The 17,764-nt window shown below is 40.0% G+C and overlaps 1 protein-coding gene across 1 annotated transcript; it reads left to right on the top strand.

Moving 5' to 3' along the window:
• Positions 1-1,204: 1,204 nt before the first annotated feature.
• On the top strand, positions 1,205-15,044 carry msh2 (mutS homolog 2 (E. coli)). Its single transcript, XM_015034456.1, has 16 exons — positions 1,205-1,474; positions 2,239-2,387; positions 3,010-3,294; positions 3,534-3,680; positions 4,716-4,865; positions 5,798-5,931; positions 6,430-6,629; positions 6,702-6,811; positions 6,906-7,029; positions 8,746-8,896; positions 9,024-9,121; positions 9,453-9,698; positions 10,891-11,095; positions 11,173-11,420; positions 13,552-13,727; positions 14,753-15,044. The coding sequence occupies exons 1-16, from the start codon at positions 1,261-1,263 to the stop codon at positions 14,927-14,929; spliced, it is 2,814 nt and encodes a 937-aa protein (XP_014889942.1). The 5' UTR covers positions 1,205-1,260; the 3' UTR covers positions 14,930-15,044.
• The last annotated feature ends 2,720 nt before the right edge of the window (positions 15,045-17,764 follow it).

The following is a 17,764-nucleotide window of genomic DNA, read 5'->3' as shown; positions in this document are numbered from 1 at the left end:
TAATTATGCTATATATAATATAGCATGATTATATTTAGCATAATATATATAGCATATATAGTATGCTATATAATATAAATATAGCATATTTATATTGTAAAAATGTAAATATACTCAAGGTAACCTTAAATCTTAAATCAGCTAAAATGCAAGTTAACCTTAGCATTTTAGCTAATTTTAGTTTATACACTAATGCTAGCATTCCTCTCTACATATTATGTTAGTCAATATAATATGTAGAGAATATCTACATACAAAAAGTCAGATTTATGAGAAAAAAGTCAGAATTCTGAGAAAAAACTTAGAATTCTGAGATTGAAGTCAAAATATATTTTTTTTCCATGACCCTAATCCTCTTCCGTAGTAATGAAATAATTGTCATAAAATTAGAAATACAAGTAAAGTTTTGAAAAATCCTGCAAGTGATTGTATCCAAAACAAGCATTTTACATAATTTTTGATCTACTAATTATGTTTATCATATTGAATGGATTAAGTCAATGTTAATCAATATGCTGGTGACATCACACATGCTACTGGCAACATTTAAGCTAGCCTTAGCATTTTGGCTAATTATGGTTTACACCAATGTTAGCACACAATGGATTTTTTGTTAGTCAATATGCTGCTAATAACCCACATCCTACCGCTAGAGTCAACATGCTATTCGCTCTACATGCTAGTGATTGCTGTCATGCTAACATTAGCTTTGTACCTAAAATTTTGAGTTAGTCAACATACTAGCGATAACCCTCATCCTACTGGTGGTATCAACAAGCTATTAACTCAGTATTCTAATAATAGCCCTCATGCTAACATTAGCCTAGCAACTAAAATAAGCATTTTTGCTCATTTTTTTATTTATTAGCTATGTTTATCATACTAAATGAAGCAAGTCAATGTAAGTAAACATGCTGGTGATACCTGGCATGCTACTGACAGCATTCAAGCTAACCTTAGCATTTTAGCTAATTTTAGTTTATACACTAATGGAGTTAGTCCACGTTAGTCCATGTTAGTCAATATAATAATGATATGCCTATTTTTTATTTGACCTTACCATTGTGACAAATTTTCAGCTTTAGAACAGAATACAAAAATGTTGAAACCTGACGCTTCTCCAAGTATCAAAATTTTCACCTGCTTATAGGCGGCCTTCTTCCGTCCCTTTAAATAAGAGGAGAGCCGTTTCCATGACAACGCACCCTAACGGATGACGTAGCTTCCTGTTTGGCTCCGTCCGTGGCGGGAGATCGCAGCATGGCGGTGCAACCGAAGCAGAACCAAAACCTGTCCCTGGACAGCGCGGCCGAACACGGCTTTCTGAACTTCATATTCTCTATGCCGGAGAAACCGGACACAACCTTCAGGATATTCGACCGGAACGACTACTACACCGTCCACGGGAAGGACGCCATATTTGCTGCCAAGGAGGTTTTTAAGACTAACGGAGTCATCAAATATCTGGGCTCAGGTAGCTGGGTTTAACTACGGCTTTTCTGTGCACCTACTAAATGAAGATGTTTTAGGGTTAAAGTCAGTTATTAGCTTGTTAATTTTGATTCATTATGATGCAGTAAGATGTAGCTGCAGGTGGCTAAAACATTAGCAGCATCTAAGTTAAGGTTAGCTTGAATTACACTCACTCCTATACAGTTTGCGGGCATTGAATATAAGATAATTTGTTGCTTTCAGAATTTATTAGTTATCAGGCACTATTTCTAGAAGTTCGACTACATAAATCAGAAAACACTGAAAAGCTATTTAAAAAAGTTACAAATACATAAATTAAATTAACCCATACACGTTTTTCCTGTTAATTTTGATTACTACAGCTAATAATAACCTAAAATTAAGTTAGTCATCTGTAATACCACAAAGTTTAAGTTAGCGCTTCACAGATTGCTGTATCCATGTATAGCAATGCAAGGTTTAGTGGAAGGAAAAAGTGTGGTGGTGGGAAAACAGCACAAGTAACAGGGAGCTCTTTTTTTCATGGTTCCTTATTGAACATCCGTCAACTGTACAAATATCTGCAGTAATTTCATGGTGAACTACAGTATCTTACCTGCCTTACATTTTAATACTTTAAACTGAGATTTGGAAAGGTGAATCTGAAAAATAAAATGTACAATTCAAAAATTGGAGGAACCATGTATTTATTATGTTCACTAGTTTAAAAAAATGCATCTCTGAGGTTGTTTTTGGAATGGGAAATGTTTGCTTGTGGGTCAACAGGGAGCCGTAAGCTGGAGAGCGTGATCCTGAGCAAGCTGAACTTCGAGGCCTTTGTGAAGGATCTGTTGCTGGTGAAGCAGTACCGAGTGGAGGTATACAGGAACCACAGCAAGAGCAGCAAGGAACACGACTGGAGGATCGAGTACAAGGTGCCAAAAATGACTAATATGACTGTCAAAATTAGCTTTTCCAGAATAATTAAGTCCCAACATATAAAGAACATGAGCTAACCTTAAAAAATTGTCATACGAGTGCTTATCATTATATTCTCCACTATTTGTTTCACAAGAGACATATTAAATATCACTATATTCGAAAATATAATTAAATGCTGTAACTGTGTGAAGGTTGGGGATATAAATTACATCCCTGCTTTCCTAAAATGAAAACATTCAAAGGGGATTGTGATGTGTTTTAAGTCCACATCACCTACTCCTACATTGAAAGTGTATTGTGACCTAATAACACCTTAAAGTGTCAGTTATAGAAAAATATTTGGAATTGGCAGGTCAAGCTTTTTAAAAATCGATGATCTGACTGAAAAATAATAGAAATTTACAAGATTATTGGTGAAACTGAAAGAAACCTAAAAAAAATTCCTTTGAAAATTAATACAAATATACCTTTTTTCTACATCTTTTCCAGAGATGGTGTTAAATGTGATTACTGTATTTATTTTAAAACCACAAAAAGGAACAAAATGAAATAAACAATGAATAGACCAGATGTCCAGTTGGGTTTATTGTTCGTGTTCCCTGGTCCTTAACTCAGGCCTCTCCAGGAAACCTGACCCAGTTCGAGGACATTCTGTTCGGCGGAGGAACCGGAGGCGAGGGATGCGCGGGAGTGGTCGCCGTGCGGTTTGCGACGGGAGCCGACGGGCAGCGAGTGGTCGGGGTCGGCTACGTGGACGCGGCCCAGAGGACCATGGGGGTGTGTGAGTTTCCGGACAACGAGATCTTCTCCAACCTGGAGTCTCTGCTCGTCCAGATCAGCCCCAAAGAGTGTCTGCTGACTCAGGGAGAATGCAGCGCTGAGGGGACCAAGCTCCGGGAGGTGAGTTCCCTCAGTCAAGTTCAGTGTTTTAGAGAAGTAACTCTGACTCAGATGCACCTTCTGTTATTTACTATCACATAAAACCTGTTTTATTTATCTTCAAATTGAACCCAGGTGAACATTCACATTCATTCATTCCTACTAAATAGCGCTTGTCCTTGTTTATTGTTAAAGAAAAGGTGGAGGTAGGGCTCGATTTCCGAGTGAGGTCACTGATTGGTTTTGCTGCGTTTGTGCAGGTGGTGCAACGTGGCGGTGTTCTGGTCTCTGACAGGAAGAGAGCAGAGTTCAGCAGCAAGGACATCGTCCAGGATCTCAACAGGCTACTGCGATCCAAGAGAGGAGAAACGGTGGCGAGCAACACGCTGCCTGAACTGGACAAGCAGGTGACAAAGGAGAAAAGTTTGACTGTTCTTATTGCATCCGTTATCAAAACCAGTTCCTTTCTGGTTTTCTAAGAGCCACAGTGACAGTAAACTACCCGTCATAGTTTTGAACTGTATAAGGAAGCTGGAGTAGAACCCAGACATGCACAGGGTAAACATTGTGCAAACTCCAAGCAGAAAGACCGCAGGCTGGGATTCGAACCCAAAGCCTTCTTGCTGCAAGGCTCCCAACTGTTCCACAGGAACCCTGCTATTCAATCCCTAGGTTAGATTCAAACTCCAGGCACATGTTAAGTTCATCTGGGAGTACAAACACAGATGCAGTATTTCCATCACTGAAACCATGAAAGCAGCATTATTTTTCTGGCATTATGTGAAGTCTTGATGATTCCTTGCTGCTTGTAAAAGAAACCATGTCCCCTCCTGACATCAGACTGCTGTCTCCGTCTGACCGTTGTTCTGTTGGGAGAATCTTTTTCCACATTTTCTGTCACAGTTGTTTGCATTCATCCCAGGGTTGGTGATTTTCGGGCAAACTCAGACTCGTTGAAAACTATGCAGCGACTCCAGTCGGTTTGCCCCGACTGTCCCGGTCCTGTAAAGATCTCTGTCTCTGGAGCACTTTTTCTAATAAGCCACTAAATGTGTTTTCTCCTTACCAAACTACCGTTAAAAGACAGAATGAACAGAACTGCTCCTGTTTGGACTGGTGATTCTTACATGAACTCGGGGAGTTTTTCAATCAAACTGACTCGGATGTGTTTGAACTCGGATGATCCCTGGATTTGGAAAATAAGGGATTTTCCAAAAATGTCTGTAGGAAGTTTTATCTAACCAAAGCGATACAGATAAAACTTGCATGTGCTTCCAGCTGCAGTAGTGCATAACAAGACTATTAACTATTCCCACAGGGCAGATACTTGAGATAAAATGGAAAATCTTAAGGAAATTCATTTCTGATACTTTATATAAACGAGAGACTCATTTCCTTCCAGTCATAAACTATTTGATGAATTTCGTAAATGTCTTTTTCAGGTGGCCATGTCATGTTTGGCTGCTGTGGTTCGATTCCTCGAGCTTCTCTCCGACGAGTCCAACTTCAACTCTTTCAGCCTCACTATGCTGCAGCTGGGTCAGTACATGAGGCTGGACAACGCCGCCGTCAGGGCTCTCAACCTCTTCCAGGTCAGTCACCATGAGCAGAGTTTTTAGGATTTGATTGATTTACCCTAATAACGTACTTACAGCTGGGAAATCTTTGGGTTTTTTTTATGTAGAAATTGAAGAGACTGGACATGTTTTTCCTCATTTTAAATGCCATTCCTGCTGTTCTCCGCACAGTTTTGTTTCACTTCTTGTAAATTATGTCTTCTTTTTCAGGGTAAGCGACTCAAACCAACAAATAAAACTCTAAACTGACTCAGTAAAACATTTTCATACACTGTCGACATTAAAGCTTCTCAATTTTTCATGGATTAAGCTGGTGGACGAGATGGAGACTTTTTGAGACAGTAATCTTCAGAGATGAGCAGTCGGAGCAGCCGACTAAAAAAAACCTTCAACCCAGAGCCATGATCAGAGACACAATCACAGAATCGTCATCAAATCTTATGTGTCCTCATTTCTAGTCTGGTATTTAGTAGCGTATAATATGAACTAAAGGGGTGAAAGGAGAGAGCCTTGAGGGTAACCCAGGCAGATAAAAGCATATCGGACATAACACCATTTTTCAAACTTGATCCCAGTCAATGTGGTGGTGACTGTGTTGAAAAAATAATGGAGAACAAGTAAATGAAACATTTTGCACGGTCTAACAACCCAAAACCAGACGTAGCAGCGTACCTCATGATCTCAGCTTTTATAATCTTCTCAAAAGATTTCATAACGAGCAAACCGAGAGCAATACATGTATGATTGCTGAACCTCTGTGAGCTTGGATAGAGTTTGTGAAGGTAAAATAAGAAAACTGTTGTTCAGGCTTTTTGTTTTTCAATAATGTGGATAAACATAAATTAGCAGAAACATGTGATTTGTGGTTACCATGTTGGGTACAGCTGAGTTTTTATTACGTCAGATTAAGTGAATCATATTTTACGTTTCGACGCTTTTCCCTCCAGGGTTCGCCCGACGACACCAGTGGAGCTCATTCATTGGCCGGTTTGTTGAACAAGTGCCGCACTCCGCAGGGTCAGCGGCTGGTCAACCAGTGGATCAAACAGCCACTTATGGAGAAAACCAAAATAGAGGAAAGGTACAAAAAGCCACACCTCTCAGATCTTCATCTAACATCAATCATTGAAGTTTGATGGTTTATATATATATATATATATATATATATATATATATATATATATAAAATCAGTCCCTCAGGGATTTTGCAGTGTTTTGTTGTGATTGTTGAAGACTAAAGTGTTGGTCAAAGTTCCAAATATTTTAAACTTTAATTGCTATGAGACGGCCACACAAAAAAGTTTAAATTGACGCATATAACCGTCCTAAAGTGTAAAGAACAAATACCTTCTTGAAGTAGCGCCATTAATACAAATAAAATCATGATGTACGAAGTTGTCAAAGTGCAAAAGAATAGTTGGTCATTCAAGTTAACATGAACTGAACAATCCTACAGAACATCTCAAAATTATTTTTGTAAAAACAATAAATAAATATAGCAAACATTACCATAACGAGTCACCTTTAAAGTCAGTCTTTTTGTAGGCTTACGCTTCATTTTTGCCGTTTGTGTAATTAGACTGGACCTTGTGGAGAGTTTCGTGTGCGACTCGGAGCTGAGGCAGACTTGTCAGGAGGATCTGCTGCGACGCTTTCCAGATCTCCACCGCCTGGCCAAAAAGTTTCACCGTCACACGGCGACGCTGCAGGACTGCCACCGCGTCTACGAGGCCGTGAGCCACATCCCCGCTCTCATCACGGCTCTGGAGAGCTACTCGGGTACGCGCCGGATCCTGGACCATCCAGGACCGTCGAACCCCCGAGTTTGACCTTGAAACTCGTTGCTTGCAGGCAGCTACAAGGTGTTGCTGCACGCGGTGTTCACCTCGCCTCTCGCTGACCTGCAGACGGATTTCATCAAGTACCAGGAGATGATTGAAACCACTCTGGACATGAATCAGGTCCGGCTTTTTGTGAATAAGAAATATGATGATCTGTGTTATACTTTCATCTTCACATTTATTTTCCTCCCCACATGTTGTGCCGTGCGCGTAGATCGAACACCACGAGTTCCTGGTGAAGGCGTCGTTCGATCCCGTTCTGAGTGAGCTCAGGGAGAAGATGGACGCCCTGGAGAAAAGCATGCAGGCTGTGCTGAGCAGTGCAGCCAGAGAACTAGGTGGGTGACCACATAAATTATTACATCCAGCTTAACAAGAGGTGGAAATTGACAGTTAAAATCAGACACTGTGTTTTTAAACACTTTTGGTTGTCTGAAGAGACTCTTTTAGGTTTGCTGTGACAAAAAGCCTCTGCAAATCAATCTCGCCACATGGTCGTCATATGCTGCAGTCTATTACAGCCGTAAATCTGGCTTCCAACTTCCTCAGTGTGAGATTCGGATGAAAAGTCTGGAGATGTTCTTGTGTATGTGCAAAATATCAATATTTAACAAATGCAAACTAAATTAAACTGGTGCTGAAAGGCGCGCCCAGCAGCGACGGTTTTTCCATTTGATTAGTGGAATAATTTAAAAAATCAAACAAGAAAGAAATTATTTAAATGAAACAGTGAAACCATTCATGTTTCCTATCGAATTTAAAATCTGTGTTTTCTAAGAACAGATGAACTGTAATGTTTTGTGTACTACAGAGTGAAAAACGTGATGCGCCCCACAATTTAACAGCTTTGTGAACCAGACGGAGTTCAAGTTGAATTAATTGTGTGACCTCATCCTGGGTTTCTACCCAGTCTGTTTCAGTCCGTCTGTCCAACCGTCCCTGAATCCATCCGCATTGATTCCTTCATTTTTTCCACTCAGTCGTCCCTTAAGTTGTTTTTTATCCTTTCATCATCTGTCCATCCATCTGTCATAGGCACCTGGCAGCCTTTACAACCAAATAAGCCATTTTGCTCTCAGGCTGGCCAAATAATTTAGAGACGTAAATGCCACAAGATCTTTTGAAAAAAGACAACTCATACTTTTAGATAAATATCTACTATACTAAATTTGTTGTCATTTTTCAATAAATTTTTTTGTCATTTTTCTGTGGGATGGAAAATGATGTAAAAAAATAAAAAACGCATAGATTCCTACCTAATGACAAAAAAACCCAGATCCAAAAGCATATTCCTAGTACTTTTAGTGTAATCCCGTGTGGAAATTCAGTGCAAATAAGGTGGGAATAAACTGGAAAACTGTTAAAAACTTGAGTTTAAAACTTTGAAAAAATGACTGGTTCGTTTTAATTTTTACTCTGAGTTATAAAGAGCCATTGTGTAAAGAGCAGTTTTACAGCTGCAGGTTGCAGCCTCCTGATCTATCTCTTTTTTAGTTTGTTATTTTTAATCTTACTAAGTTTTTTTTTTTTTTATCTCGTTTCTAGTGTAAATACCTTAATGTACTTTCAAGATGTTAGTTTTGTCTTGAAATTACACACAATTAACTCACAAGTAACTTTTTAGCATGAAATATTAGCTTGTTTTAAGTCAATAATTGATAAGGAGGTGTTAGTTTCAATGGCAGATTATTTTACTTATAACAAGACATTTTTCCCATGTTGTAAGAGAATTAATCTGCCACCGGAATTAATACTTTTCATCAATTTTAAGGAATTATTGACTTAAAACAAGCTAATATTTACTTGTTAGTTAATTTTGTGTAATTTCAAGACAAAACTAAGACATTTGATTTAGAAACTAGACCAAAAATAACTGGTAAGATTTTATTTTTGCAGTGCATCATAACCAAATTCAGAGTCAGGTTTAGCATTAGATGTTTTAAAATGGACAGACAGCTTGGAAATTAAGTATGGAGTTTTACTATGAAAAGATATATAAGAGGTACTTATTTGAGACTCTTCTTTAACTGATAATCCAATCTGTCCTGTTGCAGGTCTGGAAGCCGGTAAGACGGTGAAGCTGGAGTCCAACGCCGTGCTGGGCTTCTACCTGCGGGTCACGTGCAAGGAGGAGAAGAGTTTGAGGAACAACAAGAAGTTCACCACACTGGACGTTCAGAAGAACGGCGTTCGCTTCACAAACAGGTGCGTGTTTTCACCGTGTCTGTACGCCTCGGGGCGAGCTGACCCATAACCCCCAGCCTCGCTTCTTGTCAGCCGCTGCGCTTGAACTGCTTGAACTGCTTGAACTCTTTCCATTACGTCTCCGCAGCAAGCTGAGCTCTCTGAACGAGGAGTACACCAGGAGCAGGGAGGAGTACGAGGAGGCCCAGAACGCCATCGTCAAAGAGATCATCAACATCGCCTCAGGTGTGGCCTCCCATCACATGCTGCGCGTGGTGGCCTGTTAGCATGGCATTGATTTCTCCAGCAGAGTAATCTCTGGTGTCTTTGCTACGTGGAAACGATGAATGCCTGCAAACTGCCTTCAGCGAATTTTCACTAATTGATTTCAGTCACATTTCCTCCAAAGGCCACTGAACTCTGCACTCCTTTTAAGTCCTAATTGCCATTTCTGTGGGTGAGGTTTTGGTTCGCTGGCACTTTACAAATCAAACGAATCTCATTTTTGAGGCTGCGCATGCTCCAATCCTTCATCTGTGACCGCTTGTTCAAAGTTTTGTTGCTCACGTGCCGCCAGGTTATGTGGATCCCCTTCAGACGCTGAGTGACGTCATCGCGCAGCTCGACGCGGTGGCCAGCTTCGCTGTGGCGTCGGTGTCCGCTCCGGTTCCTTACGTCCGGCCCCGACTGCTGGACGACGGCCGCAGGCGTCTGGAGCTGCTGCAGGCCAGACATCCCTGCATGGAGACGGACGCGGACACCGCCTTCATACCCAACGACATCAGCTTCGTCCAGGGGGAGAAGAGCTTCTATATTATAACAGGTGGGAGATGCCATGTTTTTGGGACATTAGTCTAAAATGTGTAGTGTGACTGGTCGCTTTCAGTCACCAAAATGATCCTATCTGCTTAAACCTGTTATGTAAGCTTCACATTTTCAAATTCAAAAATACTTTATTGATCCTAAAGGGAAATCACAAGTAACTCATTTAATTAAAGGGTTATTATAGATGCTGATTGCTGTGGGCCAGGAAAGATCTCCTTTAGTGGTCTGTATTTATATTTTGCGTGTTTTTATTCTTCCATTTTGGTCTCAACTTCTTCCAGAAACAGCCTGAGCACTTAAAAAAAACACCCAGTCATTTTTTGGCAATAAATTAACATTTTGTGGTGTCTGGAAACTGAGCTGTTTCAAGAACTTCCCAGTTAAGTCACAATCCATGGGCACTATGCCGTTACCTAGCAACCCCAGCCCATCACCTAGCAACCCAAGTGGAACTCCCAGATGTTTGGGAAAAGGGGGGCGTGGCCAGCAGCAGCTTATTAGCATTTAAAGTGACAGGAGACCCTAAAACAATCTGAACTGACCAGACTAAACACTCATTATTTAAGAATTATTTTCTGCAAAAAAATGCTTTGTAAATCCCATTAAGCTATTCTAACTTGTTCAAGGAAGAATAATAATAGGTCAAGTTTATTTAATGCTGGAATAATTAGAGAATTTTCAATGACAATACATAAGTTTGCAATGGCTAATATAAACTTCGTGTAGATTAAAACAAAACATCTGAGTTAAATGGAGGCACACCTGTAGATGTATTTTAAGTTAAGTTCTTGTGGGACTTTATGAAAAATAGGGATATCTGAAAACGAACTACAGGCCTCCACAAGTCAGAGTCATCCTCAAGGGCAGTTTCAAGATGATTGAGGGTGTCATGTTCATCTGTTCAAGCTTTCATGCACAAATATAAACAGAGTGGAGATGTCCAGCAGTCATATTTTAAGGAGGACTTGAAGAAAGCTAGCTAGCTTTTTTTGATAGGCTCAAAAAAACTAGCTAGCAGTTTGCTGGACGACATTTGTCTTTGCCACTGGCTCATCTCTGTTACAAACCTGAACAAAAAAGCCGCTGCAATATAAAATATTCCTTTTTTTTGTTGTGCACTTCTGCCACAACAAATTTAAAAGTTTTACTTTTGAGTTTGACTCTGGTTTTGTATGCTGTTGTGCTTGCAGGACCAAACATGGGAGGGAAGTCCACGTTTATCCGTCAGGTGGGTCTGATCGCGCTGATGGCTCAGATCGGCTGCTTCGTGCCATGCGAGAAGGCGGAGCTCAGCGTGATCGACAGCGTTCTGGCCCGAGTGGGAGCAGGAGACAGCCAGGTGAAGGGAGTGTCCACCTTCATGTCTGAGATGTTGGAAACCGCCGCCATCCTCCGGTGAGACAAGCAAACCTCGGAACACGATGGGGGGGGGACAAACGTTTCCTCTTAACCTCTGTGCCGCCCCCTTGCAGCTCTGCCACGGAAAACTCCCTCATCATCATCGACGAGCTCGGCAGGGGAACCTCTACGTACGACGGCTTCGGGCTGGCCTGGGCCATCAGCGAACACATCTCCTCCAAAATCGGCTGCTTTTGCCTCTTCGCCACGCACTTCCACGAGCTGACCGCCTTGGCGGCACAGCAGCCGTCCGTCAACAACCTGCATGTCACCGCCCTGACGACCCACAACACGCTCACAATGCTGTACCGAGTCAAACCAGGTCAGTAGTGGAGCCATTAAATTGGTGGATGAATGGATCTCTGTTGTTGTGATTGTTTAATACCCTATACAGGGTTTGTGGCAGATTTGTGATTCACATTTTCAAATTCAAAAATACCTTATTGATCCTGAAGGGAAATCAAAAGTAACTAATTTAAGTTGCTGCCATAGTGGCAGCAGCGTCGTGCTGCGCGGATGCTTTTCTTCAGCAGGGATAGAGGATCTCTTCAGAGTTGAAAGGGAGATGGAAGGAGCTTAGTTGCTGGAATAGATCTTGTTAGAAGCAGCAAAAGACTTGAGACTGCGGCGGAGGTTCACCTTCCAGCAAGACGACGACGACTCTAAAAACATTCTTCATCCAATCTGACTGAATCTGACCTTTTATTTAAAGGAGCATGAAGAAACATTTCCGTCTCCAGATCTACAAATCTGCAGCAGACGCACCAAAAGCTTGGCTGGGGTCGGCAAAACGTGTCTTTTCTTTCTTTCTTCATTAGAGTTTTACTCCAGTTTGTGTTGATCTGTCATGTGAAATCCCCCCAAAATTTGCCAGGATGTGAAAATCTTTTGCAAGGACTTTAAACAGATAAAGATAAAGAGTTTTGTTGTTTATTCACAATGGATTTGTTGGTTTCAGCACACATTTAAAACATAAATAACACAACAAACTGTTGCTAATGCTATTAATCCACTTTTCTGTAACTTGTTTATTTGCCAGAAAAGTCAAACCTTTTAACTTCGTCACTGTGGTGCATTCATGGACCAGAAAAAATTAGATTTTTTTTTCCCCTGGTCAAGCTGAAAATCACCCGGCTCCATCCTTGAGCCAAGACATTTTTCCATTCTAATTTTCAATACGTGAACTGATTCTCGATTTTCTGGACCTACAATGTAGGTAGTTGATGTTAACATTAGATTTTATTACAACTTATTGGTACATGTCGATAGTTTGACACGGCCCTCTGGAAAAGAAAGTTCACATTAGCCTCAATGAAACTGTGAAGAACTAAGTACACCCTATTGATTTTAGAGGCTCCTTCAGAAACGATTTGTATTTATTTATGACTTCATCAGAGTTCTCAAATTGTTGCAGAGGAAATGTTAATATCAGAATGAGGTCTGGACCTTTACAACGAATATAACTTATCAAATATATGTTAGTTTTATGGTAGAAATCTGATTTATTTCCTTTAAGCTTTTTGATTTTTAGAGCAAAGAGAGAAGAAAATGCAAGGAGAGACAAAACGTCGAATGTCCAAAATAAAGCAAAGCAAGTTGTCCCTCCTTGTAAAAAATTATTTTAAAAAACAGTTTGAAGTCCGGCATGCAAATATCAGAGCAAAATAAACTATTCCTTTTAAGTCGTTTTGGCTTTCACATGAGGAAATGTGATGAAGGTGTTGCTTTAAAACAGAAAGAAGAGATGCTAAAACTGTTAGCTGTCACTTCCTGTTGTTTTTTTGTTGTTGGTACAAACATGATTTGTAATATTAAAAAATATCAGTTATCGACTATGAGAGCTATTTTCATATCAGATATTAATATCGGCTCTACTTTTCATGTCTGTGCATCCCTAATGGAAACAGTAACGGTGTATTTAGTTTTTCCGATGATTGTTCGTTTCTGATCTTTCTCTTAAAGCTGAAAGTTTTTACATAAGTTTTCACCTTAATTGATAGTAAGTATCAATTAAGGTGGCAAACATTTAGTTATTGATTAATTTAATTATCGATTATTCCGACGATTAATCAGATTGGCACATTCTGCTGATTTTTCATTTACAGTATATACAGGATAATCTGTTTGGTTTTTGGATGAATTAATTGTATAGCAAAATCTGCTTAATAGGAGTTTTTTTTTGTATATATTTTTTATACAATTTTGACTTAATTACTGCTCTGAATATGTTGTTCCTTCAGCAATTGGCTGTTTTACATCCAAGTTAACGATTAATCGGTTACTAAATTAGTTGATGATTATTTCAATAACTGATTAATCAATCCTAATATCAACAGAATAATTAATGTACTTCCCTGAGGTTGGCCTCTTTACACTCTCAAGATGTTTTTGAGTTTTAAAAAAACTGCAATTTCTCAACTGAATGAACTCAAACACCTGACCTGCCTCCTCAGGTGTGTGTGACCAGAGTTTTGGGATCCACGTCGCCGAGCTGGCCTGCTTCCCCCCGTCGGTGCTGGAAGTGGCGAGGGAGAAGGCGGAGGAGCTGGAAGAGTTCCAGGAACCTGTGGGCGACGATTCGAAGCAGGATGAAGAGCCCGGGGTCAAGAGACGGCGGACAGATAAGCAAGTAAGGCTCGATTTACCACAGTTCTTCTGCTGTCATTCTGATGCAAACTGTCAGTGTTGCTCTCTTTTCCTTGTGTGTCGTAAACCGAGCGCTTTGGAGGCAGCTGATAAGAATTACTGAGAAAATGCAATTGTTTTCCTGGAAAAGTATTTCCACCTCCTTGAAAAGTATTTCCTTTAAAGGGGCATTGTTATGTACTTTCCAGGCACATAGTGCCATTTTATAGCACAATCAAGTAACTATGTTACTTTCAGTTAAAAAGTGCTCTACAGTTCTGGAAAGATTAAGAAATCATAAAAGTTTCAGTTTCTCTGATATGTTGGAATAAGTTTGTGTAAAATGAACATCGTGGTATTTATTTGCAGAAAATGAAAAATGGTCAAAATAACGACAAACGCAGCTCTATCAGACCTCAAATAATGCAAAGAAAAGAAGTTCATAATCATTTAGAAACAATACTAATGTTTTAACTCGGTTCACGAGTCAATATTTGGTGGAATAACCAGGAGATTTTCAGTGGTGGTCTGTATGTATCAAATATGACTTAAAATATTTTTACTTTGTAATTTAACGCTTTGAATTTGGGCCTCTTTCTGAAACTCCACCTTCAGGAAGTCATCACAACATGGCTCCTTTATTAAGTCTTTAACAACGATTTTACCAGAGTTTCACTGAGAAGTGGCTCGTTTAATGAGCTCAGCAGGAGCGTAGCTCCACCAGGTGTTTGCTAATCGCTGCTGGCTAGTCTGAAGGAGCTGAGTGCAGGAGAAACATGGGTGGGCTGCTCTGTGAGTCAGAAGCTTGAAAACTACAGCTCAGAGGAGGAGCTATGCCTTGAAGGCGGAGCCAAGTCCAACCAGGCGTTTTGGACAGCTGAATGGTTGCCATGGAGATTAAAAGATTTCTCAAACATTCATGAAAACCTCACAAAAATTTGTAAATGCTAATCTAGGTATCCAGGTTTTTGCCTTTTCCAGGGTCCTTGCATTCTATACCTAATGGTGTCCGTCCTGTGTCACCTTCAGGTGGGAGAAAACCTGATCCAGGACTTCCTGGAGAAGGTGAAGGCACTTCCTGTCGCCACCATGACCGAGGAGGAGGTGAAGGCAGAGCTCAGGAGGATAAAGCAAGATTTGGTGGCCAAAAATAACACGTACATCAGTGAGATACTTGCCCGCTGCACTCCTGTAAAATCTGCCTGACTTTTTTTTTTTCTTAAATGCTCATGTTCGGCTCCATGCTTCACCTAAAGCTCATGTAGGAACAACACTAGAGTGCCTATAATCTGTACGTTTTTCAATAAAGAATTTCTCCTAATTTGTTTACACGTTTCTTTGAATTTGAAGCTGATTTTTGGTTCACAGAAAGAAAACCAGAGCTTTGTGGGGTTAAGATGTTGCATCACCCTGACCTGACTGTTGCTGCACGAGCTTGTCTTCATCTGATCTGGGTTTCCAGGAAGCTGAGCGTCATATAGGGCAGATAAGGAAGAGGCATGTGTGAAGGCTTGCCAGATTCATCTGGTGGCTGTGAACATTGTTTATGTATAGCTCTGTGTTCCTCTGTTGATCACATTCAGTAAAACTGCAGCACGGGTTTTATGCGTGTGGAATTGAGATTACCCCCCTGAAGACCCTAAAGAACTTTGATTTCATGCACAGGAGAGGCATGGTTCAGTTTCTTCGACGTACCATCGGTGAGAAGATACAAGCGAAGGTTACATTTGAGCTGATCTCATTTTGACAGAATCTGTTAATTCACAAAAACTTTAAGCATATCTATTATTTTTTTCCATAAATAATCCTCCATTCTCAAAGCAGAGGCTTTGGCAAGCCAGTTTGTCATATAATCTATGTTTTATTCCTTTCTAACAGAAAAAACAGTTTACTTACATGCTAAAAAAAAGGAACTGACTCATTCAATTTGATCCACAACAATGTGGAGTGTTAGGTTGCATTTATCGGATTTATTAAGGGACATGCACAGGCAGCCAGTAGGTGGTGCTAGACCTGCTGTGTTTCCTTTGGACAAAAAAGTGCCCTTCTGAAATTGTTTTTTTTTTTTTCTCAACAGTTTATATTGTGGGGTTTGTAGAGTTTCTGGGTCTAAAAGTCTCTATTACTAAACTGACCATTACTTTTTACAACATTACACTCAATTCTCATCTCCGTTTGGAAAAAGATTAGTTTACAAGCACGTTTTCCTTTAAATTTAGAGCGACAAAGCCGAAGCAACGGGCAGTTGAAGCAACCAGGGTTGATCACATGCCACAATGTATTTAGCAAGCAGCTGAAAATCAAATCGTGCACACCACATATTATTTGTTGACATAGATGTATGCAGACTAATCGGTTTCACTGCATGCTCAGATTTGTGTTGCATAATATTTGAGTAAATAATTTGTGGGAAAAGTGAGTGTTTTACTCCACACCGAAACATTTATTAATTTTGGTTGTAACAACTAGATATTTAGAGTTATTGTCCATTTGTAAGACAATGTTCATTACAGCCAAACTTCCACTTTAGTTTCATCAGATCATGACATTTCTCCAAAAAACAAAGTTCTTTGTCCATGTGTGTATTTGCAAACGGTGGTCTGTCTTTATGGTTCTTTTGGAGTAATGCCTTCCTCTTCACTGAGTGGCCTTTCAGCCAGTACATGTGTTACTATATTGGGATGGTTGACCTTTCCCATCATGTCTATGCTTGTTTATAATAGTCTGAATAGTTGAACAGTACATGGTTTTCAAAGATGAACTTGACTTGTGCAGAACCACAATTCACTTCCTGTTTATTTTTATGTTTTGTACTTTTCCATCGTGTCTAATAAGGAAGCATTGTGATTCAGGTGTTGCCCTAAAAAAACATCCACAGGTTTGACTCCAATTAACTAAAATGTGGCAGTTAACCAGAAGTTGCCAAAGTTCATTGTTTAATGAGACCGAACGGAGCGCAGACGAGCCAGCCAATTTTGCAGTACCGTAATTCCGCCACACGTTGCGCTTTCTGAAAAATTCCAACGGTTTCAAAAAGAGTCGTTGCGCTTTGTCGCCAATATCGGGTTATTACGTTTTTTTCACCACCGCCGTAGCAGGGGTTGAAATTAATCTGAGGGGCGCTCTTTTAATGGACGATAAATAAATAAAATTACTTCCTAGATATTGAAAGTTCCAGTTATCGATAAATGGGCAAATATATTTACTCAGAAGACATTTAATGAACTACGTACAATTAAAATAAGTAAAAAAAAAAAAAAAAATATATATATATATATATATATATATATATATATATATATATATATATACAGGCGGAGAAAAAGTTAAGAAAAAGCAATGATTTTGCTAAATCGTCTTTATAACTCACCTAAAACAGGAGAGATTTTGTCTCATTTAAGTTCAGATTGGCTGTAGCAAATGTTGAGGAGAAAAAAACCTTTCTGCATCGTCTTTGTACCAATCTAAATGAGGACGCCACAAACTGCGAGCTTCTGAGAATTATGAGTTTTTGGGTTTTCATGGCACATTTTGTTTCGCCACCGGGGAATAAAATCCCTGCGGTGCGCCGCTCTGGAGCAGGTCTCTGTGTCAAAACAAGCATGTTCTGCGGATCGACATTTCCAAGAAGCTGGTCATAATTCAAATTCTGCCTGGAATAACGAGGTGTGATGGCGACCCTGCAGGCATTTGCACATATAAAATGTCGGTGGTGGTCGCATTATCTGGTCCCATCGGCTCATTCCTGTCACGCTTCACGCTTTTCCAGTGTCAACCTTGTGTTCTGCATTTTTCCACTGTTGGTCACGTTTCATAAAATTACAACACGAGTTTCACTGCGTGTAATTGAAGTGACAACCCAAAGACCTGTGACTCGACGCACAGAACAGAGGCGGTTTAGTTCCATCTGCAAAGCACAGCAAGAAAGCAAACCACGATGTTTTGACCTTCTCGCATTAGGTTTGGCTGTCCATGGTTTTCTTTTATACAGTCATGTTCAATAAGTGAAACATTATGTTGATTACAGACTGATGTTTTGAA

The sequence above is a fragment of the Poecilia latipinna genome, unplaced genomic scaffold (genome assembly GCF_001443285.1).
Source record: "Poecilia latipinna isolate Pla-1442-1.1 unplaced genomic scaffold, P_latipinna-1.0 Scaffold299, whole genome shotgun sequence".
Lineage (NCBI taxonomy): Eukaryota > Metazoa > Chordata > Actinopteri > Cyprinodontiformes > Poeciliidae > Poecilia > Poecilia latipinna.
Note: the sequence above shows the minus strand (reverse complement) of the source record. Positions and strands in the feature narration are given on the sequence as shown.

Coding starts and splice junctions, on each gene's coding strand:
- msh2 (XM_015034456.1), top strand. CDS start 1,261: ATGGCGGTGCAACCGAAGCAGAACCAAAACCTGTCCCTGGACAGCGCG. Junction 1,475..2,238: donor CATCAAATATCTGGGCTCAG/GTAGCTGGGTTT, acceptor GTGGGTCAACAG/GGAGCCGTAAGCTGGAGAGC. Junction 3,681..4,715: donor TGCCTGAACTGGACAAGCAG/GTGACAAAGGAG, acceptor TGTCTTTTTCAG/GTGGCCATGTCATGTTTGGC.